Source organism: Falco punctatus, assembly GCF_963210335.1.
Source record: "Falco punctatus genome assembly, chromosome: 4".
Classification (NCBI taxonomy): domain Eukaryota; kingdom Metazoa; phylum Chordata; class Aves; order Falconiformes; family Falconidae; genus Falco; species Falco punctatus.
The window spans coordinates 1,824,080-1,849,323 of NC_137583.1; the positions used below are offsets into that span (position 1 = coordinate 1,824,080).

General features: G+C 40.0%; 1 protein-coding gene across 2 annotated transcripts in view; it reads left to right on the forward strand.

The window, feature by feature from the left end:
* The window catches only part of CENPP (centromere protein P), a 151,421-nt gene that overhangs the window by 124,328 nt on the left and 1,849 nt on the right, over nt 1-25,244 (forward strand). For both annotated transcript variants that reach the window (XM_080385369.1, XM_080385368.1), the window contains exon 7: nt 23,949-24,028. In XM_080385369.1, coding sequence (XP_080241495.1) covers nt 23,949-24,028 — 80 coding nt within the window. The remainder of the gene's footprint in view (nt 1-23,948; nt 24,029-25,244) is intronic.

Here is a 25,244-nt window from a genome sequence, read left to right on the forward strand (position 1 = left end):
TGTGCCCGGTGTCCCTTGTCCTGCTGCTGGGCACCTGGCCCCGTCCTGTTGACACTCACCCTTAAGCTACCTGTAGGCATTGATAAGCTCCCCTCTCAGTGTTCTCCAGGCTGAACAGGCCCAGCTCGCTCAGCCTTTCCTGAGAAGGAAGATGCTCCAGTCCCCTCATCACCTTCGTAGCCTCCGCTGGACCCTCTCCAGTAGTTCCCTGTCTCCTGAACCGGAGCCCAGCACTGGACACAGCACTCCAAACACAGCCTCACCAGGGCGGAGCAGAGGGGGAGGGTCACCTCCCTCGACCTGCTGGCCACGCTCCTCCTAATGCGCCCCAGGATGATCCCACTGGCCTTCTTGTGCCCCAGGACACGCTGCTGGCCCACGGGCAACTTGCTGCCCACCAGAACGCCCAGGTCCTTCTCCGCAGAGCTGCCTTCCAGCAGGTCAAGCCCAGCCTGTACTGGTGTGGGCGGTGGTTCCTCCCAGGTGCAGGACCTCACACTTGCCCTTACTGAGCTTCATTAGCCTCCTCTCTGCCCAGCTCTCCAGCCTGCCCAGGTCCCGCTGAATTAGTGCTATCTTAAGCTCCTGGGCATTTTTCTTTAAATCATAATGAAGGTGCCAGACATCATAGATACTTGCATAGACCCAGTGAGGTTTTCTCTTGTAGGGCATGCCCTCCAAGATATCCTGGCACGGCAAGTGGCACTGGCCCCTTGAATCTTAGGAAGTCCTCTCCTTACTGTCACTGGCTAAACCTTAGGTGAAGCACCTCCAAAGGTGATGTGACTGCCTTGGTATTAGTCTTCCACCCTGATCTTTAAACAATGCTTGCAAATGAAAGTACCAGCTCAATGCTCAGTGCCAGCCACAGAAGAATATACAACATCAGTAATTATTGGGAAAATATTGGAAAACAAAACTGAAAACTTTATTATGGCACTGTTGGATGCTTGAATCTAGAACAGTACTCGTGCCACGTTTTATCTCTAGGTCCTCCACCTTTATATACAGTGTTAAAATTTCAGGATACCCAGTCCTCCCATTCTGGTGTTTCTCCATCAATACCAGAGAGCACACCCCAGGTCCTTTGGACCATAGAAGGCAGACAGACACAAGTATGATCAAACAGAAACAGATTTACTCTTCTTCTCCAGGCTTTGTGATCAGGTGTAGGACTTCATCCTAGGGTGCCCCTGAGCAGTCCTGATCACGTTATTTGCTTTACTTTATATTCCTTTAATCCTTTTTCCCTCTCAAGTTCTTTTCTCAGCCGCTTCAATATATATAGCCTGCCAAGGTTTACAGCTTCCCTGTTATACCTAGTAATTATAAAATGGTTGTCCTGTCATTCTTTCCTTGAGCATCACAGGAAAGCTTGATACTACCAACACCCACCCACCCCCACCCCCCTTTTTGATTCTACAGTATTCTGCCTCTTGGTGTTGCAGTCTGATTAGTGGTACAGCAGGTCAGGGCGGGCCGCCTGCACATACAATACTCTCCTCCTGTTCTCTCTGGTGTTCTGAACTCCTTCATGGTATCTTCCTAGCAGTGCCACAGGTGAGGAGTAGCCACATGCATGCACACCTTAGCATATAGTTTATCGGTTTCCTTATCTGGGGGCAAAAACCACTATCACCTGTTACCATGGCTCACCTGGTACCAAGGAAAGAGTACATTCTGTAGCTTTAAATGTTCCACAGTCATCCTTATTTTTAATACCTGTCTGTCACATTATCGTTAATACACGCTTCCTTATGCCTTCTGTTTCACCATGTTGTTCAGAGGAGGGCTTTATTGAAGTTGGATCCATCATTTAATTTATTCCAAAATACTGATGAAAATATTATTTCTGTAAGTCAAAAAACACATCCGCATTCAGGAATTTAAAGCTATTTCTATTTTGTTCAGGAATCTGAAAGAAAGACTACTGGAAATTGCAGCAGCATTTTTTTTAACCTTTCATTGTAATAAAATATTAAATTGCTTTACTCTTAGTAGTCATAATGAATCTGCAGTTGCTGGCTGGTTTTGATCAAAGATGGAATCCTAAACTTTGACATTACTGATGTGTTTGTTTTTTAAAAAATATAACACGTAAGTTTATAGTTGGAAAAAAATAGCAATGGGGAAAAAATAAATTTATAACTGTTAAAGTCAGCACAAGACACGAGATGGAGAATTTGGGATTGGCAGTACACTGCATTTCTAAAACCTATAGCAGTTACTGCATTCCTTTTTGTAATCAGCGGTCACCAATATCCTTAAGGAAAAAAACCATAGAAGAAGGAAAAAATGTTGCTGGGAAACCTTAAGAGATATTAAAAACAGATTTTCCTCACATGTTTAAAAATATTAACAATACATTGCAAAAAGCATTGGGTACTTCTTTAGGTGGGAATAAACCTAGACTTGCAATATGAGATGTAGGTAGCTAGGATCTATTTACAGAAGACGCTTGGGTTTCAACTGTAACTGCATCCCAACTGCAGTTCTTCACTGAAGTGAATGGAATATATAAAATATTAATATCCATTAGTGTGAACTTTCTCAAGACACTAATTATTACCACAACTCAAAGCCTCTTGGTTACACTTCCATTCGATCCCACAGCACCATTTTTATTTGAGATAGTTTCCTCACTTTATATCTAAAATGCTAATGAACAGATGACAGTAATCTGTAAACCCTTCCTTTAGCAGCTGCCTAAAATCTGAAGCTGGTGTGTTTCACGTACTGCCTCTAACTATGTGCATCAGTGAAGAAATTCAATAGAATTTTTATTATTCCATCGTCTAGAGCCTGTTCTCTGTTGTATTCCAAAGCAAGTTGTCTATCTAGCTTGAATAAATATGACTTTAAAGCTGTGGCTGTTTTAAGTAAACATGTAAGATTTTCACTGTCCTGTTGTCTTTCCTTTCAGATAGTATCACTTATTTTTCAGGATTAAATGTTGACACTTCCTGGTATGTTGGGCAGTTATGTTTCAGCTATTTGCTGACTTGTATTTTTCCAAAATATTCATCTTAGCAACTGAGCATGCCTTCTGTGTGTCTAAAATAGCACAATGAGCTTGGTTTGGGGTTTGGTTTTTCTCATGTGCCACTATTGAGTATTGTTGCTCATCAATATAATTTTGAGGTTTCTAATTTTTTCCCTAAGATAATCATATTTTGCAGCATAAATACAAAAGATGGAGTAATCTAATTTTTTTTTGTCCTAGCCATAGTTCATACAATATTATCTTTAATTTCTGCTGTACTCAAACTTTGTATAAAGTGAATACTATTTATACAAATATTTTTGCGTTCCTTTAAGTTTGTAGTCTTTAATCTTCATTTTGGCAAGTGCCCATTTAATTATGGGAATATAAATCTGTGTCAGAGACACTGATCTAATATTTTCAGACATTGTAAGCTTTTCTGTTCTGGGGAAACACCATCACATCGCTAGTATCATTCTGTTCTTGTTGCTTAGAAATACCTCCAAAGAGATTTTTCTCTGTTTTTCTCTTTCATAATGATCATTTTCTCCTGTAAACTATGAAGAATTCAGAACGGTTCAAAAGAGGGTTTTGAAGGTCATAGTGACCTGAACAGTTGCTAAATTTGTGGCAGACAGATGTAAGCCTCCTATAGGCTTTTGTTCATGTCCTGCCCTTGCTTCTTACAATCAGTTCCATCTTCTTCAATAGGCATTCACATCACACCCAGACCAGAGAGACAGTGTTTCTCTTAAACCATTTAAAGATTGGACTAAAATGAACATATAGAAGAAGTCTGTATTTTAAATATAGAAAATTGAGATGGCTTAATCTGTGTGCAGATACTGAAAATAGATTGTTTAGAATTCATTAAAAATAAGACTATATAATTATTCTAATGGTCTCTCCCTATTTGTTTGCAATTATTTGCTTCCATTTACTTGGTTGTTCTTGGTTGCACTTCCCATTTGTAGGCAAAATGGCAAAAAAAAAGTGTCCATATAGAACACTGTATACTTCTCTGAAAGGTGAATGCCATCTTCCATAAACTTCTCTTGTATGCTGTTGCCATCTTCAGTTGTATCAGATGTGAAGTAAGGAAATTAATACTTGATCTTACAGATGAAAATGTTGGTTTGAGATTTCATCTGGTAGACATTGTTGGGTTCCTGTGGTTGACTTGCTTATATCACTGCTGTTTATTGCCCAAGGTGTTTTCACATTGGCTTTAATACTAAGTAGAAATTAGTAACAGGATGCCTCTCCACTGAGAGACTGTCTCAGGAAGGAGATGTAAACTGAGGACACAAGTATTTTGAGGCTTTTTAGTCAAAAAGAAGGATTTGTTGGCAGCTGGAACAAGATGACGCTTTGAGGAAAATAACAAAGTTTTCTTGCAGTTTCCTTTTAAATCTAAAGATTAGTTGTCTTTGCCTATTGATTCATGTTTTTCCCATTACAAAGAGTGGCACCAAATGGTTGGTTTGGGTGAATTAGTGGACAATGGCAAAAATTATTTGTACAGCAATTCTGCAGTGTGCTACCAGTGAGAATTTGAAGAGGGAACATGACAGAGGGAGGTGTGGGTGTTTACACATATCTAATTTTTTAAAATTTAATTTTTAATACTGTATTGGTATTTTTATGATTATCACATTTCTAGAATTTGTAATTCCACAGTGCACAAAATTCAGGATTAAGTACAGATGTAAAACACCTCATGAAGTGATTATTTGTTTGCTTTATGATCTGAATAGAATTTGTGGCCAAACTTGTGCAGAATGGGAGTTGCATATTTCCTGAAACTCCAGCACAATTCCCCCGGTCACCTGAGGGAAATGCTAAAAACTACAACAACAAAAACTATCAGTTCAACAGGATACGTTATTCTGGGTGACTGTGTGTATGTTGTGTATAAACATGTCTTGTTGAAGGACATTAGTGGTGGTTGTTTTTTCCCAGAGCTCAGAAAGACTTTGCCAGTTTACCTTTTTGTTGCGACCGCTCTGTTCCTTTGCAGTAAATCCTTTGTGTTCCCTTTCCTTCGTTAACGGGAGGCCTCATCGACTGGCTGAAGGAGGAGCAGAGTTATTTCTGATCGAGATAATGAGGAGAAGCTTGCAGCTGAGGAAGGGACTGGTGAAGCAGTGTGAGAGGGTTCCCTCTTAATTGATGATTGCTGTTGTGTCAACACGGCCTATCTACTGAGTGTCCGACCCTCGTTTAGCTCGTGCCCTGTCCTGTTTCTAAATGCTTGCACAGCGCGGCACTTCTTTCAAAACCAACAGTTCGTTCTTTTGGAAATGGCAGTCTTACTAAAAACCAGCTGCTTCGGGACTGAAAGACTGTTCAACTGCAGTAGCAGGAACATCAGAAATTTTCCGTTACTCGTATCCAAAACCTCACCGTGTCCGGCTCAGACAAGCCCAGCTTTCACCGAGGTGCCTGCGCGGTTCTGGGGCAGAGCTCCTTCCTTCAGAAAGGTGCTGTGTCTTCCAGCGCTGCTGCTGAGAGAGTTCCGTGTGGGTGCCAAGCAGAGGTTTTAATGTAAGAGTATTTGCCTTTAGCCAGTTTCAATCCTCAAGTGTTTTGAGAAGCACTTAAGCTGTTCTTTGTTCTGCTTCCTCACTGTACAGCAGCTGTTTGAGGGAAATAGCCTTGTGAGGAGCTGAAATCTGCAGTGGCAGCATTTGCATTCCTGTCCGCGTGCTAGGGTGTGCTGTCTCCAGCCTGTTACCCTGCTGCTGGGTTTGTGGCTGTGCTGTTAGTCATACTGAGAGAGCTAGCGCTGCTTTTTCACAGCTTTTGCTTTCTGGGCTGACACACGGCACAGCCACCCAGGCAGTTCTGCTGGCAGAGGTGAGGGGGCAGTGCCAGGCTGGTGGAGAGAAAATGGAGGAAAGCTGGGAGGACACTTTTTTTATGAAACCACGCTTTAAAACAATATATCTCCATACAAAAATAGCCTTCGAGATAACGATCTGTTCTGCCAGAAACTGACTGAAACAAGCTACTTCTTTTTACCCCTAACAAGAAATAAGACGCCATCTCCCACTGAGTTGAAGGGAATTTGGTTTGACTCATCCTATGTACTTTTAAATAGCTTTTAATGACTTGGCAGTTTTATATTATTATGTTTACCTTCACTTCATTCTTGGAATGATTTGTACTCTGTACAGAACTGCCTGTAGTCCAGCTCCACCCCTGACCTGGGAGGACGGGGTGACCTGCAGTGGTTTGCGTTTGGGCAGCATTTGAAGGTCCCCGTTGACGCAGGGCCGCTGTGTACGGGTCTTACATACTGAGACTGCCTTGCCCAAGACCTTTTCACAGTTCTCTTGTACACATTAGCCACAACCTGTCTAACCAGTTAGTTCCAGTCTGTTATTGTGGTGGATAAGTATTTTTTTGCTTTTTCAAAAATTGTCAAATTTTACAAAAATCTTTGAGGTTCGCTTACTTGAAGTTTTATGTCAAGTATAGCGCATTTCATTGGTATAATTTTTCTCTTGTGTGTGCGTAATTTAACTTTTCCTCAGCTTCTGTAGTCTGAAGACTTCTGAAAACCATGGCAACATAATCTGTACGTAGCAGACCAGTTCAAACTGGTGTTGTGCTGCCTTGCTATTTTACTGACGGTGATTTTGATATGGCACAGTTGTCCATACGTAACGAGTATGAATGAGATCCAGAGAGATTTTGCATATCATTTGTCTTGAAGATTAATGATTGCCTGATTATGATATACCATGTGTGGGACAAAGGTACGCCATCTACCATATTTACTGGGATGAAGTGAGATTTTACTCCACCACCTGCAGGTTTAAATTATATGTAATTATGTTTATATTAATGCAATTACTGCAGAGTATGGGTGTGGAAGGAACCAGTTAATGGATATTCTGTACATGAAGAGCCCTTTATTTCTTCTGAAAGAATGGAGTGTCAACATATGTACAAGAATTTTAAGAGAATGCTTCAGAGTAATTGTATGTGGTTTTTTTTTCCAGTGAAATTAATTTTCTTTCTGGTACCTCTTTGTTTATATGTGTTTTAACCTGGAAAATTTCTTTTCAGATTGGCTTTGGGTTTTGGCAGTTTGGGTTTTTTTAATAAAAAATAGTGTGTAGATGTAGATGTAGAAAGTGTGTGGCATTCTTACCTTTCAGCAGTACTTTGAATGAAAGAAAAAAAATCATTTAATAGTTTCTTATGAAAATATTTCAGTTGTATGAGCTTCACTTAAATGATATGAGATTGAATTTACGTCATGGCTTGCATGCTAGCATCTTGGCGATGCATAACTCGCAGAGATGTCGCTGCAGAGTGCACTGACCTGTCCGCGTTAGCTTTAACTGGCGAGTTGGAATATCCACAGTGACACCCCCGGCAGCTCCAGCCTCTCTGAGCTACTCAAGTCGGCAGGCCACCAAAGAAGGATGTGCTGTTGTGGCATCGCTTGGTACTTGAATTAGCTGTACTAAGTCTAATACATATGAATCTGTTAATCAGACCTATTGCTGTGTAGGCAAACATTTTGAGAAAAAAAGAAAGCCAATTACTGAGGCAGTGTTTTGTCAGCTGATTTTAATCTAACAGTTTTAACACAAAGTTGCTTCAAGCGAGTAGCTACCTCATCTTGTGGCTGAGCACCCATAAGCCCAACGGCAGTGGATACAACTAAAACAGATGAAAAAAATGGATGATCAGAAGTGAGTCGGTAAAGTGATGCATTGGTAAATGTCATACCCCTGCAGAAGTTACAATGAAAGGTGTGTAAAGTAATGCTGTAGTTTCTTACTTGTCAAGTAAGAAAATACTAAGATGTAGAAAGTGGAGTAATGAGAGTTTGAGATAATACGGACCGTATTTGGGGACAGAATGTGTGTTTGCATAATGTTTGTTTATAGCAGCATTTGTTTATTATTTCAGTGGCTGATTGGAGTATACTCAAAAATGTTTGCAGCAGTACTGAGTGTGGTTAACTTATTTCCTCTTTTAGCAGTTGTTCATTTTCTACTTTAAAACATTTTGCTACTTTTGTACTGTTTTATTCATAATCCTTTTACAAGCACATCGGTTGCAAGGTAACTTGTGTTGTTTTAACTGCCCAAGTGTCTGAAATGCTTTAATTGCCCATTTTCCTTTTATGAGTGAATTTTTAAAAGATTGAGTTCACTAAAGCTAACTCAAAGCTGTGCCATAAAACAAGACAACAACTTGTATCAGAGTATAAGTTATTTTTTAATTAACAGTTATTAAAAAGCTCTGATCAAAGCAGGCCATATTTCAGCACAAGAGTCAACAACTTAACAGCTGATTGAATAGTGTCGTAATTTAAAATTGTGAGGTGTTGTTTTAACCATACCTTCAAAGAGTTTGGGAGTTGTTAGGGGTGCAGCTGTTTGATTTTGATTTTTTTTTATTATTTTTTCAGTAATACTGTAAAGTGTAAACTTCTTCAGAACTATGTTTTACAAAGTACTGTTAACCTCAGATTAGTATTTAATGTTTTTAAATAATTCTAAAGCATCTGAAATTTTTGAAAAAGTTTCTTTATTTTTTTATTCATGATTCAGTGAGGGGAAAACTGAGCAGAGCTATCTGTGCCTAGTGGTTACAGCAGCAACACTCAGACAAGTTGTTTTTTTCTTGAAAACCTGTTTTTGTCATGAAATTGAATTAAATATGTAAAATGTTTTTTCTGTCTATCTTCAGGCGATAAAATGAAGTGATTGTCATCAACATCTGTACTTTGTTCTTATGAGATGAAAAACAGTTCATAAATGGAGTAAGTGTTCTCCTGCACCAAAGAACTGGTGCTTTTAACACTAATTTAATGCATCCACCCATGGTAATGCTCCAGCATGTTCCCTATGGTAATGCACCAGAAGCTTCTTCCCAGCAGTACTAGAGTAAGAGTAGCGGTTTTGTTCTGCAAGCATGCATGAACTTAAATTTGTAATAATCAAGATAGACAAATGGGAAGAAATAAATATTGTCACCAAAGTATATCAGCGTAAGAAGATGAGGATGTAGTTGCATCTAGCACTGAGTTTTTACCACTAGCTTAAAGGTTAGCGTGACTGTAACAGTAGTGGTGAAAATAAATGGAAAGATGCAGTATTTCAGCTGTGTGACTGACTCATTGGAAAAGGCTTACACACACACCACACTGGTTATTAAAGCAGTTGGGAAGACAGAGGGACTCTGTGTGTGATATTTTGGAGCAGTGATTGATACCTAATTCTTTATTCGCTACTTTTTCTGTATTTCATAGTCTACTTGTGTTACGTTATGTGTATTGTACAAGGCAGAATAAGTGATTTTGTCAGAAGCATTTGCTGGTTTTGTTTCGAACAGCTGGGAGATTTTATAAGGTACATTCATAGTGAGTACTTAGATAATTGAATGTTGTAACATCTTTGTCTCATAGAATTTAGCAGGAAAGATCCTATGAATTAGTAAGGATTGAACTGTTAGTAATTCTGAATTCATAGGGCAACAGGATATGTTAAAAATGAGAAGTGGGACTTTTGGAGTTATAAGAGCTGTAGAAGCTATCAGCTGCATTATTTTCAAGAGGCATAAAGATGTACATAGTCTAGACAGTGCTACTTTTGCACTGGCAGGGGCAGCTGCAAGTAAATGCTAATACAGGAGCTTATTCCAAAACAGAAAGGAATAAAAATAGAAAAAGCCAAAGATGAGGAATATGCTGGAGGCCTCAAATGTTAGTTTGCAGTGTGTTTTGGAAGAGTCATCCAGAGGTCTTTCTACAGGGGAAAAAATGAATATTGAAGCAGTCCAGAACTACTTTTTAAATAACACTATAGTGCTTGCCCGCCTTCTCAAATGTTTCCTACCTAACCATTGATTATCTGTGTATACCTTACCCTTCCTGCTGTGGGACTCAGCTTGGGTCTGGAAATGTAGCCTGTCTCTGAGTGCTACATCCTCATCTTTTTATACAAGCTGGGAATAACTACATGTTTAAATGCTGGGAATGCAAAGTCTTCCCTTTGTTGCTTTAATTTCCTTCTTGAACTATCTTTACTCATCCATCCATTACTATCAAACTTTTTGATCTTACTCTTTGGTCACTTGTACTTGCCCCTTTCCCTCTCTTTTCCTTTTTATTCCTTTCTCTTATTTTTCCTCTTTGTTATTGCTGCTTCTCTCCCTCTTTTTCTGCATGTACATACAAGAAAACCAAACATTGGATTTTTGGTGCTTCTCATATGACTTTATGTTGTTTGTCCTGTTAATATACTTCAAATAATTGTAGATTCATTAATTGCTGCTTGAATTAGAATGCTGGAAATGTGTGCACTGTTGCTTATATTGAAATGGTATGATAAAATAAAATCTTTTAAAATACTGCTCTTAATTTGGGTGGAGGCCTGAAATCTTGACTACCCAGTTAGTCTATGGCATTTATTAATAGAATTAATAATCAATATGCTTATGTGCTCAGCAGTTTGTCTGGTAGTAGGCCATCAGGTCAAAGCCTGAAGGATGTGCCCCTTTTGCTGAGCTGCTAATACTACAGAAAAAAAGAGAAATTCTTCTGGCATCTGTTGTACCTTGCTAAACCGACTTTTCTAATAACCCAAATGATTGTGGAATCAATGAACATTAATTGATTTCATGCATTCCGAATCAAAGCAATGTGTTGCTATATGCCATGCAGTACTAGCTTCGTCCTTCTGCAAAGCACACTGAATTCCAGCAGTCCTGGAGTCATTCTGCGATCTAGATCCGTGATCATTCCATTTGGAGTCGCCAGTAACTCAGGCCAAACAGTGGCGTTTTGCCATCGGTTTGTGTGGAAAACAGTTGGTAGCTGGGGGGGTAGTGGAGGAATCTGGGATGGGTGCAGACGGGGAGCAGAGGGCTCGCGGGCTTCTTGCCCTTCCTCGCCTTCAGCGTGTTCGAGCACGTTCTGGCAGAGGCTGGGGGCCAGTAGCTGCGCTGCACACAGGCAGCATGCTGCAGCCTAGTGCTGGTGGGTTAGGAATAATCCTCTTGTTAGCATACAACTGCAGAAGGGAAGGCTTTAAACATACACTAACTTTACGTGCATGAGTGTCTGTGTTCCTTTACTTCCTTAAAGCTTTAAGAACACCAGAGAATTAAACAATTGTTTGAAAAACTGAAGAAGAAAAATGAAAAAAATAAGCTGTAATATGAACTAATTTTCTCTCAACTGGACTTCTCCAAGAGCAAAATTTATTTTGTTTCAAATGTTTCTGCAATGCCAGCCATTTAAATTCAAATTAAAAAATGCCTCAGGGTTGCATCGAAAGTGAATGAACAACACTGGCAGCTAGTATTAGTTATTACTATTACTTCTTTGTATTATAGCAGTACCTAGCAATAAACCAAATATTTATATACACACATCACAGTACGTTCTTGGTGACCACAACTTTGGCATTTAAAAACTAAATAAGGTGGAGCATAAGAATATGTTTTTGCCTGGCAGCTGCATGCGATTTCTCCTAGTGGATACGCTGAAGAATTCTCATCACTGCCCTGAATTTTTTTGTACTTGGCAGTATGCAAATATTTGAGTCAAAATCTTCCTTGTTGTGAAAGATTTAGTCTTAAGGTATACTACAGAGTTGCAGAGTGAATAGCATTGCAGTTTCTTAGTGCTCCTTATTTTTTCTTCTGTTTTGTTATTTGGGGTTTTACTGCTTTCTTACTGAGGTAATTTAATAGATCAAAGTTTGAGGACAGTTGACCATTTTTAAGAGTATTATTTATTGACAGCTTTACACCCTTACACATACCATAATTACAAATTGTTAAATGTTTTGATGTACTGTAAATTGCTTCTCGTAGATGCTTGGACCCTCTCAAGAATGTTTCCTGTGTCGCTGTTCTTTATGCTAAGAATGTGTTTGATAAACTGAAATGTCATGGTTTTGACAGCCAAATTTAAAGAACTATATTTGGGTATTACATGAAAGGAATTGAGTGGCTTTAAAGCTTTCAGGGTCTTTTCAAAGGACTGGATCCTGCTCTTGTTGATAGCATCAGGTATGTTGGCATTTCACGTTAATGTTTATTTTCACATAAGCGGAATATTTTTTGATAATTGTTAATAACCAGACAAATGCAAGCTACTAGGTGGCAGGTTTTTGTTGAGACTGTCCTAAATGTAATGCTTTGTAGAACCACTTAAAAGAGGATGTTTTGGGGAAAAGATTTTAATGTATCTACGGCATGTTTTTATAGAAAGCTTTGCTTTTCACCTCGTGCAGATGTTAAAACTTTTTCTGATGCTCAGGAATACTACTACTATGGTTTCTGCGAAAATAAGCACTGATTTACATGACAGTGCATTTTATGTACCTATCTGCATATGTTTAAATAAAAATATGGTCCTTATGGTGGCTAGATAAATGAATATTGTTGTACTATATGCAGTAGGGAATTATGCTGCGGACATTTTAGATGTTCCAGGTGGGTCTATGGACATACATGTCTTTACCGGGTAAGATAAACGTTTGCCCACATGGAAGCGAATAACCCTTCAGACTCTTTCAGAAAGGCAGTTCTCTAAGCTTTATTTGAACAAGACTGCAAATACCTTTCATATATCTGATCTATTAATTGGCAGCCAGTGTTGATAAGTAAGTAATAATAACTGGATTTTATTAGATTATTTTGTTCTGTCCCTTACTGTGTGCCATCCTTCTTGCTTTGAGTTTCTCTCTGCAAAGTCTGTAGTACAAAAAAACTTGGGGGAAGGATGAAAAGTGTTGATGCTACACAAAAATTGGTAATATGTATTTTGGGTATATTATATTTATGTTAATTACTGGCTGTTTACGTGAACTGACTCGCTGGCTAATGGAGTCAAATGAAAAAGGAAAAAATTCTCTCATCTGAGGCAGGTACACTTTAGGGATGACGTATCTCAAAGAACTCTAGTTACTGTACCAATGGGCTGTACCAATGTTCTTCTAGTTGTATAAATTAAGAGAGTTTTATTGGTTCACAGTAGTTCTCTGACTCTTGTCCTTAACTGTGCATTTTTAGCCTCTGCCTGGTCCACAGTCAAGATGAAACAACCACAGTAGTAAATAATCAGCATAAGCTGAATAATTTGTCTAAAAACTTTTTTAATCATGCTTTTTAAAAATTAAATGCCTAATATTGAGCTAGTTTAGATGAACTAGATGTTCTTTATTGTGTCCTATGATTTTTATTATTATTTTTAATTCTTCAGGGTACTTGGAAAAAACTACCGTAGCTTCAGAGCCAAGTCATTAACTAAATTCAGTTGCTTTTATTTAGATTATGTTTAAAATCCGCTGTCTGGAGAAGCTTGATAATGTAAACTGTACAAAAGCAAGCTGGGTCACACTTGATAATCAACTTTTCTGTTTTTTAAATCCAAGTTGCTTTATGCAATCCTGGACCCTTTTACTAAGCCATCAGAAAGGTTTACAGAGGATTTTGCAGTATCTCCTATGCAGAAAAATATTTAAAGATCTATGAAGTATCTTGCTTCTGTTGCAATTTCTCTCCTAAAAATGCCTTTTCTGCAGTCTACTTCCTTCAGATTATTGAAAAATTGGCTCACAATTCTTTCTTTCAAATTTTTGATTCTTCATGCTGTTCTTAATACGGCATCTTTTTTCCTTTCATAATTTTTCTTTTTTTTTTTTTTTTGTCTCTATACTGTCCTTGACTGCTTAGTATCTCTTTTGCTAAATTAGACACATCTGCTGATTTCCACACAGTCCGTTATATTCAGTTTATCATCAAGAAATGTTTAGTTATACTTAACAGCAGAAGTAGGGTAAGGGTTTCAAAATACCATATAATGAAAACCAGTATGTCAGTAAACTTGTAGAGGAAGAACAGAACTACTGAGCTCTACTGGTGTACTGTGGATTTCCACCAGCAGAAATGCCCTGGTGCAGTGTTAATGCTCTACCACAAAGAACAAATCAATTAGTATGTCTTGGACTTGGAGCTGTGTAGATACCTGTGCAGCGGATGACACTACAGCCATCTTTGTGTTAAGACAGTGTATTTTAAAATTTAAATAAAATAACAAATAGGCCCTAAAATTTTAATCTAGAAAAACTGGGTTATTTAAACTTTAAAAGGCAAAGAGAAAGCCAGAACTCACTCAGAGGATACAATTCTTCAGTTTAAGTGGATAATCAATAATATCTGGTACAGAGGTAAGTGATGGGGGATGTGCTGTCCCTGAGTAGCAGATGGTAAGCTTGTTTTCTGTACGTTCTTCCACTGATTGGTAGGTCTGGCAGACTTGTTTCCAGGAGGACAGGCTTCGGGGAGCCGTGCATGTCTAGGCAGTCGGTTCCAGATGATGCATGTGACGGGATTGCACGGAAGGTGATCTTTTAGCAGCAGAAGCTTTCTTGGTTCCTGGACTCATTTCTAGCCTCTCGCCCATGGCCCACTGTAATCTTCGGGTCTGGCAGCATCTGTGTCTGAGGGCAGCATGAATACATGAAGATAATTTTGGAACCTGGGGTAGTGCAGGGTGTCCACTGGGGAAATGTGAAGTCTCTGAAGGCAGAGGGAGCAAGCCTGCAAGTCTTTTCAGCTGTTTTGGAGAAGTATTTTCTAATTTCCGATGTGCCTGTTTACTAGGGAAGCAAACATGGAATAAAGTACCCTGGTTCTTTTGCTTTTAGAAACACTGGTTTGTAAATGCCATACATTATTGGTCAGGAGTATAAGTTTTCATAAACTAGTGGAAATCTTTTGCCTTGACAACTTTCAAGAGAAGTAACAGAGAGAAGACTGATCTCTGCCCCAGCAAGAAAAAAAGTAAAGAAAAAACATCTGCAGCCTCTGTGTTTGCTAAGTGTTCTATTATGTATCCCTTCCTGCTCTTTCCAGTGTTTCATTTTCATTTAATTATATTTATCTTCACATTTTAAAAATAAACTTCTAGTATGTATTTAATTTTTTCCAAGTCTGCTGTAATAAACATATGGTTACCATATGACAAAGTGATACTGAAATCAAATGCTTTGGAAGAGATGCCATGGGATGTGTATTTGGGCCAAGGTCAAGCTGGTTTGGCTCTTCTGCCAGGCGTACAGCCTAGATCCGATATGTAAATACAAACAATATGGTAAATTAATGGTCATATAGCAAATAGTGACAAATGCATCATCTACTGTAGAGTCATGGTTGGACCAAGCATGAAAAACGATGTTATGGAAATGTGAAAGAAAGAAAATAAATGGCAATGGAAACAGGGTAGGGGCCAAAAGAGCGAAGCTGTAATCAACTGCAGATAAAAAGAAGAGCAAAGCAAAGGAACTTCATTGGCAATTTGCTAATGCTCTGTGAGTTTTGGGCTGGTGATGTGTAAGACCTCCTCCCAGCCAGTTTCAGGTACTGGTGTAGAGCATTGACTTAACTTGAAGAAGTAGATGTAAGATTGAATCTTACTGGAGTGATCTGTACTCCTGAGTTACAGATCTGGTCAGCTAAAAAGTGCAGGTCTGGAACTAGGTGGGTTCAGAATTTCTGTCCAAGTAACCAGCTGCATGTGTACTATGGGAGGAAACCAGGCATATCCTGAGCGTGTGAGGAAATGTTGGGAAACATTTTCTGCAAAGATTTCCCCTCTCCAGGGTGACATTCATACTGTTATTCCTCAAGTCTGGCCCCTAAATTCTCCTTTTCTCTGCTTTCCTCTACTGAGAAGGAAACGTGCGTGCTGGCAGTACCACTTGCGTTTCTAGCTCTGGAGGGGAGCTGAGCGATGCCAGGTGCAGTGTGGCTGCCGCACTGGCAAAACGCTTTCTTGCTGTGCACTTCTTTCTGTAAACTTGTTCTTGGGTTCTGAAGATACTTGTAGTTTTGTGTAATTTGCATAACACAGATCACCAGCAGGACTGTTTTACTGGAGCACAACATTTCCTTAGATGGGAAGATGGAAGATGTGTTTATCCTGAGATGTAATTATGAGTGGTGAAGTTTTATAAATCCGTTTTGCAAATGCAGGTTTTTTTATGCTGTGTAATTTAGTTGAAGGGGAAAAGTGCATTATCTTTTCTTGGTTTCATTGCCTTTAATTGCACAAAATGAGAAATGTGGTGACTTTCGAGATCCTTCCTGCTTTGAACTTTCAATGTGCCATTCTTTGAAGATACTATAATTCTCTACCCTGCAAAGCATGTTAAGCAGTTTTTGGTGCAAACATTAAAGAAAATATAGTATGCAAGAACATGTTCATAAAAGGTTTCTCTTTTGTAATTCTCTGAGTCATATTTTACTGTTTAAAACCAGGCTTTGTCAACGTTTTTCTCCTGCAGTAGTAGATGGAACAGCTTGTTTTCATAGCTGTAATTTATTACATATCCCAGTTGCTTCAAATATATGTTTATGCTTAGCCAAAAATATAAGCGTGTTGCCATCTTCTCCTAAGCATATGATACTGATCTGATGGAAGTTGACCTCTGATGTGCTAACAGTGTTTAGGTTTATGCTTTAACTAAGCTGTCTGTTTCCCGAAGAGGTTGCCGTGTTTTACTCTAATTGGAAGCATTGACCTTAGGTTACAACATTGCTGTCTTTCAGGCACAGCCCAAACTTTGCCTTCACAAAGCCCTGTGAGGTGGTGCAGTAGCTAGCAGCGCACCCCACGTGAGCATCTTGCCCACTAGGACGTGTTGGTTCGGTCACAGAACTTTGGTTGGTGCTGAACCTTCTGCAATACCTGTTTCCTGGCATGAAGATTTGTGTTTAGTCCTGAAAAAAAAATATGGGTCTGGTCAAGTGGGGCTCTGTTCCCTCATGTTTCTATGTCTGTTACTCAAGTCCGAATCTCATTATGACCAAATGGCCAAACAGCCCTCCCCAAAACATCGGTGTTGTTAATCCAGCAGATATGGGACTCAGCCATACTTTTCTTTTAAAATCAAATATAAAATTGAATAGAATTTATACGGCATTGTTAGTTTTTTAAACATCTTTAACATTTTTAAGTATGAATAGAGACTCATTGCCCTGCATGAGAAGAGGCAATAAATGGAGATTTGCATCTTGTGGAATTACTGTAAAATTATACTGGAGTGCCAAGGTGTTGATCAGGTGGGGTTTGTGCAGTGCTAGCTACTGTTTGAGAAATACTGAAATATTCCGTGTTATGTTAAGGGTTTCTAATGTTCTATATGTTGTAGTATAGAGGGGAAGTTAGAATGAGAGATATTTTTCTCAAACCTAGGTAGAATCTGTAGAATGCTACCTCAGTAATTGTGTATTGTATTTTTTACTCTTAATTGCAGAATGTTGTGGCACTTGGGGACATGGTTTAGTGGTGGACTTGGCAGTGTTAGGTTTACAGTTGGACTTGGTGAACTTAAAAGTCTTTTCCAACCTAAATGATTCAGTGATTCTGTGAGGATCTATCACAAACTCATATGATGGACAGAGACAGATGAATGAAGGAGGGGGATGCTGATTCCCGGAGTACACTATTGTGAAGTACTACCATAACTGGGATGCTGATAAACTTCCTTGCTCTGGAAATTAAAATTTTAAAAAAACAACTTTTTTGTAATTGAAAACAAGTTTCAGTGAGATTCCAGTTCTGCATTGCTCTGAGTTAGGGAATAGCCACAGCATTGCTCCAAATATCAGTAGACAATATCAGTAGCTCTGGATAAATAGCTTTCTAAATGTTCTTCTATCGCTGTAGTGGAATTCAGTTAGAGAAAAGAACACCACCTTACAAATGTATTTTAAAATTATGGATCATATATGTACATACAGTAAATGGCTGCACAAGCGAAAAACGGCGGACTGAGGATTCACTGCATCTTCTAATTCTTGTCCCATTGACTCTTTACATCCCTTAAAGCAAAAGTCCATGGGTAGAAGCTGAAGTGTAGTGTAATCAGTACACCGTGTATCAAATACAGATTTTTAGATAATACAGAAGTTGTTTCCACAGGAAGATACCAAAGAGAATATGAAATGGCATATAAAGAATATTTTCTTTTTCAACCAAAAAATAAGTGGCATGGGATAAAGTGGTTTTTTTCCTTCAAAATGTATATGTTTAAGCTTTACAAATACTCAGTAGCTCCGAAAGACCTTTGCTTCTAGTATTAAGCTGCTGAAGAAGCAAATATTTGAACATCCCAGCCTGTAAGGTACACATGCTCAGTCAGAATCTGAGGTGTATTACCTGAAAGTAAATTCAAAGTAGTTCTTTCAAAGTAAGTTATATTGTGTTCTGTATTCATTGGCTTTTCAATACATTATGGGTCTGTATTTTCCCTGCGCAACTGATACTTCTGAAAAATAAGGAGAAATTTGCTTGCTTTACATTTGCATCAGTTTACATATACAAGAACAAATCTTGGTAGACAAAGCTGGTCAATATAACAATAAATGTTTATGTTGATTTGGGTAGTTACTTAATGGATTGGGGTTTCTTTATTTGGCTAGATTTAAAGCAGTGGAGGGTGCTCAGTTTACCTGTAGTTGCTACTGTTACCAGAATCATTTTAGTAAGTGTGGTAGTCATAACGCTGGGTTTCTTTATAAAAAACCTAAACATTAGTGTCCCTCTGATTTGTCTAATGCTGTCTGTTTGGTGGATACCAAACAAATCCCTAAGGAGACAGTATAAATTTGCTCATTGTGCTCATACATTTAAATTATAATAATTGTGTTTCTTTCTTTGTATACTTTTAAAAAGCTCTGAGGTAAAATTTAATTGAACATGTAGCACATTAAAGCCAAAAAATCTTTCTGTAGGAATTTTCCCTTTGTGAATGGTTTGTCTTTCTGACTCAGTAATTCCAGTTCACTAGACTGGAAGTCTTTCACTGAATGTTGTGAGATGGCACTTTCCATGGTCAATTATTGGACCTTTCAGGCTTTGAGCATTATATTTAATGACACTGGTAGTGGTTACATTACTCTATTAAAAATACATAAACACTGCCATTGTACAGCAAAAGCACATTGTACAGAAAGAACACAACTGAAGCATGGGACACACCTGCAGCAGCTGCCGGCAATAGGTTTTTCCTCTCCTTGCATATTCTAAAGGTCCCTGACTTCTCCTGTTGATTTTCAGTTCAAAAGAAGTCTGAAAACAAGGCAACATTGAGACAAACCTTCTCAAAACCATAGCTGTCTTACACATCTTCATCTGCTTACATTAGAGGTTTTTCTTTCATCCTCGTGTTCAGATTTTGAGTGTGCATCAATTGATACAGTGCTGCTCTTGCCCAGTCAAGCAGTGGAGAGAAGGAAAGAACAAAAAATAGGATGCATTTCTTTTCAGATACAGTATTACTTATTTCTTGATTACATTGCAGACTGTTTTATTGCATCTGTTGAAGTCTGAGGTGCATGTTGGTACCAGAAAAGTTACGTTTCTTGGAGAAATTTTTCATTTGACTTAGGGCTTGCCACCGTGCTTTAAAAATGCAGGAAAGCATAAATCCTTGTATTTTCATGCTGGTGACAGCTGTCTTACAGGTTAAAATACTGTAGTTAATTGAAATGCATTAACAAATGTATTGTCCAATATCTAAAAATGAAACTCATCAAAGCAACCTACATTTCTAGAAAGATAATTGAGAATGTATATATGATGTTCGGTTTCTGACAGATGAGCGTAGTTTATGACTTGAGGATAGGAGTTCTTGGTGAAGTTAGCACCTAATATTTTAGCCATGTGCATTAAAGGCCGATAAATTATAAGACCAGGTCTCATAAATGGAACTGTAGTTCTCTGGGCTAGCAGAGGGCTTACTAAAAGCAGAAATACAAACTAATTTCCAAACCATAATTGTTGCAGTTAACTTGTATTTTGTAGCTTGGTGATTGCTGTTTCAAAGTAGCTGTAGAACTTGATCCTGGGAATAGTAAAATAATTCCTGTTATCTGAGTTAGACTGCTGTAACTGAGAAAGCAGAGTGCTGCTACAGAGAGTGAGGCTGTGGGAGAGCACGGCTGCGCTGAGTGCCGACTGCCGTCCCGTGGGGCAGCACGCCGGGATGGCGGCAGACTGGGATGGCAGCACGCTGGGATGGCGGCAGACTGGGATGGCGGCAGACTGGGATGGCGGCAGACTGGGATGGCGGCACGCTGGGATGGCGGCAGACTGGGATGGCGGCACGCTGGGATGGCGGCAGACTGGGATGGCAGCACGCCGGGATGGCAGCATGCCGGGATGGCGGCAGACTGGGATGGCGGCAGACTGGGATGGCGGCAGACTGGGATGGCAGCACGCTGGGATGGCGGCACACTGGGATGGCAGCGCACTTGATGGCTCATGAAGGGATTGACCATTTTTGCAATGGGTAGCAGACTGGTGGCAGTGGGTTTGACTGTTTAATGCTTCTGGAATTTAATCATGTTGTTATAGGTATTTTACAGTATTTGGAATTTTCATCGTTTTCGCAAATAATTTGTATTTGAATCACTAAAGTTACACTGATGTTGTTATTTGAGGCCTTGATGCTGCCGCCACGTGTGTTATTCCAGTGGATGACGCCGTGGCCTTAGCTGAGCAAACCGTACACAGATGTCAGCGCCTGTTAGGGGTTGCTTACACCTGCGAGGGGGGTCACAGTAGCACGGCTTGCTCAGCACTCTTTATATGCACTCCTTACACTAGGCCAAGTCCCAAATTATTAGTAAGCGTGAGCTATTTTTCCACTTAAGAGCAGAGTAGCACATTTTCTAAGTGGGTTAGAAGCAAATTTGTCTGCTTTTATTACAGCTTCTGCCTTGCCAAATTTGCTTTGCATTCGTAGTCTCTTAAGCTGGGTAACTGAAAACATTTTCCTTAGATGAGTTTTAGTATGCAGAAAACTGAAATGCAATTTGTAACTGTGGAAGAATAATATATCTGTTCAAAAATAGATACTACAAGTGTATTCACTTGGATAGCTCTGTGTGTGTGTGTAAAATCTGTCATGGGAGAAGGGGCAGAATGTGTATTCCATCAAGACGGTCATCCCTTTGTGATTTGAGACTATTTCTGTTTTAGACAAAAGTTCCCATAAGATTCCCTGCTTGGACTCCTGAAGGAGCTGGAAAAACAATTTCCGTCCAGAAGTAATAATAGCATGGGCTTTTGGTTTTGATCATAAACTTGACATTTAAAAGTCATCTGAGGAAAGATATTTCTTGATTAAAGTCAGGTTTTGCTTAATGCAGTTGTAGCTGATCTTTCCCATTGCGTGTCACGCTGCTCACTGCGATGTGTTTCAGTTGCCCTGCGTCCACTGTACGAGATCCCGCAGAAGCTACTGATGCTCCCAAGAGACCTTTCAGCGGATTGGGTCATTCTGTTACCCTGATTATTGCTTGCCTTTTCTTTTCCCCAGGGAAAACTTGGAAAAGTTGCACAGCAGAGAACATGAGGTGTTAACCTGGTACCCACAAAGCGTATTTGGAACTGTCAGTCTTTCAGGACCGTTGCAGCTGGTGCGTGCTGTGTGCCTGTTTGTTCGTTTGCATGCCAGATCCCCGCATTTTAGCTGTGGGATCCAGGCATTTCATACGTGGAGTATGAAAAGTAGATGGTGTGACTGCGGTTCCTGGGGTTTATTCCCTGAATTGTCAGTGTTTAAGGTCGCACGCTTAATCCTGGCTGCAGTAGTTTTGCTTCCTGCTTCTGCCATGCGGTTTTTTGAGGGATCCATCCTTCGGTGAGCCGGGAGCCACACACCCCTGCGGGGGGCTGGGCAACGTGCTGCTTCACGCCGCTGTTACGACTTGAGTTTTAGCTGTATTTCACCTGAAGAGAGAGGTATTTGTGGTTTGGCTTTTTGTGTGTTTTGTGGATAGCTAAGATATGATCTTTACTGGAAAGAAGCTGGATTTTATCCCAGTCCTGTGAGTTTCACACAAGATCAGATGTGCACGGCATTCCGACTGGGTGCCAAAACCCGGCATTTATCGAAGGCAGAGAGTAACGGCTTGGTGCGTGCAGAACTCACCAGTGCACGCTCTGCCAGGTACAGGGAAGCTCTTAACAGAAAATTATACTCTTTGAGATTTCCTTGAGATACCTGTGGTTTCTGTACAACGTAAAATACCACCCACTAGCTGGGGGTGAATGCGTTGATGGCAGCAGCTACACAGGAACCCCCAAACAAGTCATGGGTGCATGTCACAGTGTTCTGAAAATCGGAACTCTTGCCTAGTTCCTCTGATCTGTTTTGTCTTGTGATTCCCAAAGGCCTCAGTATGGGCGAATGGGGATGAAACGTGACTCAGTGTTTAGCTGTGGTATACTTGGGATCTCTTACCAGCGAGGAGCTTGGAGAGCTGAGTTCACCAGGTACAAGCTAATCCTCAATTTCTAGTATTGCAGCTAGATTCTCTGAGACCTGTGATACCAGACAAATGAAGGCACAGAATGAATAACAAAGATGTGGGTTATTGAGAAGGGAAGCCTGGAAAAACTGCCTTGGTTTGTCATCAGAGGAGCATAATTCCACAGGGAGTAAAGCCAAAAAACCGATGACTGCTCTGCTAGATGAGCGACCTTAGATCGGCCACGGTTTCATGCTGTGACTGCCATGCACTTCATTGCCCTTTTGTGTCCCTGTTCCCAGGATAGATCGTGCTCTTTATCCCCATGGTAAATACAGTACTAGACACTTTGTAGAAATTAAAACTGGCAAATTCCATGTGGTTTATGTCATTTGGCATTCTGCACAAACCCCCTTCACTTTGTCATAAATTCCTAAACCAGGGCAAGGTCACATCTGGTAGCAATTTCAGTCTGCCAGATGAGGCATAATCCTATAAAACCGAACTCATTTTCTCCAGTGCTTGTCAAAGACGAGCTCTCCTGCTCCTTTTCTGTCAGACACTTGCCCTGTGAGCTCTGTAGAATGACTTGGGCTGACAGACTTTTCACACTTTATAAACTGCAGTGTTTGGAACACCGCGTTGTATGTAAGGACATGACAGTGCAAGCAAGTAACAGCGTTAAAGGCGTCATGATAACAGGCTGTGTGTAGATTCCATTTTCTTTTTGCAATAGCCCATCCCTGCGGGATGCAGTAATTGCCACCTTTATTAGTATTTCGATGTATATACATCTTCTCATACCCCGAGTAACCCGTCATCTTAGGTACTGCATCACAGAAAAATTACATAACTTCTATTCTGCTTTCCTTTTACAAGCATTTAAAAGTTATAGCAAAAGATACGAGTCTTAGCTAAGTCAAGATATACACGTTGAAGACTAAAATATTAGATGCACTAACGAAGTATTGGAACAATGATCAGTCTTTGCACATTGTAGTAAGTGAAAACAGCTCTGCTTCCCAGTAACATGGGAGTTTGTAGTAGTCAGTAGTTTCACATGTTTTGTCGTGTTTCCATTGTCCTGTTATATTTTGATAACAGCAGTTATTTTGGTAGGTTGTTGCCTTTATTATTTTATCCTTCCCAAGCATGGTGTGGAGCTTGGTGATCCAGTTTCTCGGTGATCCAGTTTCTGAAAAGGAGTCGTCAAAACAGAGTGTATGAGTAAGGTTACTTAAATCACAGAGGGGAAGTTTTGGTGCAATGGTGGTGTATTGTAATGTGTCATTAAATCAAATGAACAGAACTGAGTTTAAAAATATTCTTTCAGGGTTTCCTAGGTCTTGACAAGGACCTCTGAGGTCTGTTTGTACAAGCTCACGATACTGGTTTTTCCTCCATGTGACCAAATTTAAATATTTCTTGATATCACATGAAAGATAATAAAAATAAAATAATAATAAAAAACCCAAAACCAACCCCCCCAAAAAAACCCAAACCCACCACACCACCAAAACTTCAAAGTCAGAATTTTAAACAGTATTGTTCCTCTTCACAACTACAAATGCAAGCTAGGAAAAGCCATTGCAACTGGAAGCACTGGCTTCTGTGATTTCTGTGACCTAATCGAGACCCTGCTGACCCCGTTTATTCCCAGGCCAAATACCCTGAGATCGTGACCCTTCCGGAAGGACTGCTGGGAGATCACATCGTTCTAAGGAACCCCAGCGCTCCCGGGTGAGCCAATAAACACATTTCTGGATTTTTGCAGAAAAAGCATTGTGAAATGCACAGTGAGACTCTATAGATGGTCGGTCTGCTTGGCCATTGTCACTCTTTGGTTTAGAGGTGATGTGCGTTACATTTCAGGGCTGTAACCACACATGACAAACAAAAATACCAAAAATAGATGGACAGGCCGCGTGCATGTGGCCTTGTTAGAAAGTCAGTCAATGGCATTGCTACTGTGTGCCCCCACTCATTTAAAAAGCGAGGTGGAAAAAAATAAGGGGCTCTAGCAGGCTTTTAATTTGCATTTTAAGGAAAAAAAAAATCTGTTACTATCTTGGTTTGGGAAGTTCATGCTACAGTGAAGAGTCTAAATTCAAAGTTTAGGAATGTGGGATGCATCCTCCCTTTCATGCATCAGAAAACATGTCAGGTTCAGCTGGGCTTGTTCCATCTTGGTTTTCTTTCTGCATTCCATGACCAGAGCAAGGGGCAGAACAGACGCAGAGGCCAACATCCCTCTTACTGCGACAGGGTGGGCCACTGGCAGCCGTCCCCTATGAGATAAGGCAGTTATTTTCCACCCCTGGGCCTGGACAAAAGAGCTTATCCCTCTGTGCGGGGAAGGCCAGCATGGCAGCCTGTCAATTCCAGCTCATACTTTTTTCCGTGGTAGGAGATGCAATGATCACAAATCACTGAAGTTCTTTGGTCATTTTGCCATCAAAGAATGGAAAGAAAATTGCAGTTACCACATTAATGAAGGCAACTGTAGCTGTATTTTTCCATTGTTTAATAGAAGGAAGTCAGTTAGATGGAGGGGATAATTGCACTGCCAGTTGTTATTATTACTCTACCACACATGCTCGATGCGTTTGGGCTCCCCGCAAGCCACGTTCTGTCAGGGTTGGGGTGTTAAATAGGGAAAAAAAATCCTTGAGGTTGCAAGGAAGAGAATGTAATGATCACGGTCAGGAGTTCTGTAAAAGCAAAGAAAAGGAACTGGTTTGTGAAGGGATCCGACCAGTCCCCTCTCCCGTTACATCTTTGCTGTAACATGCATTAATTTATATGGCGACAACTGGATAAAGCATAGCTCCCTCCGCCGTAGCTGTCTGTAGAACTAGCAAATGGGCTGTCGTGGGCAGTGCTGTCTCTATTTAGCCAAATCGGCCATTTAAAACTAAGCGCTTTAACGCTGTGTTCCTGAAATGGATCGTTCTTA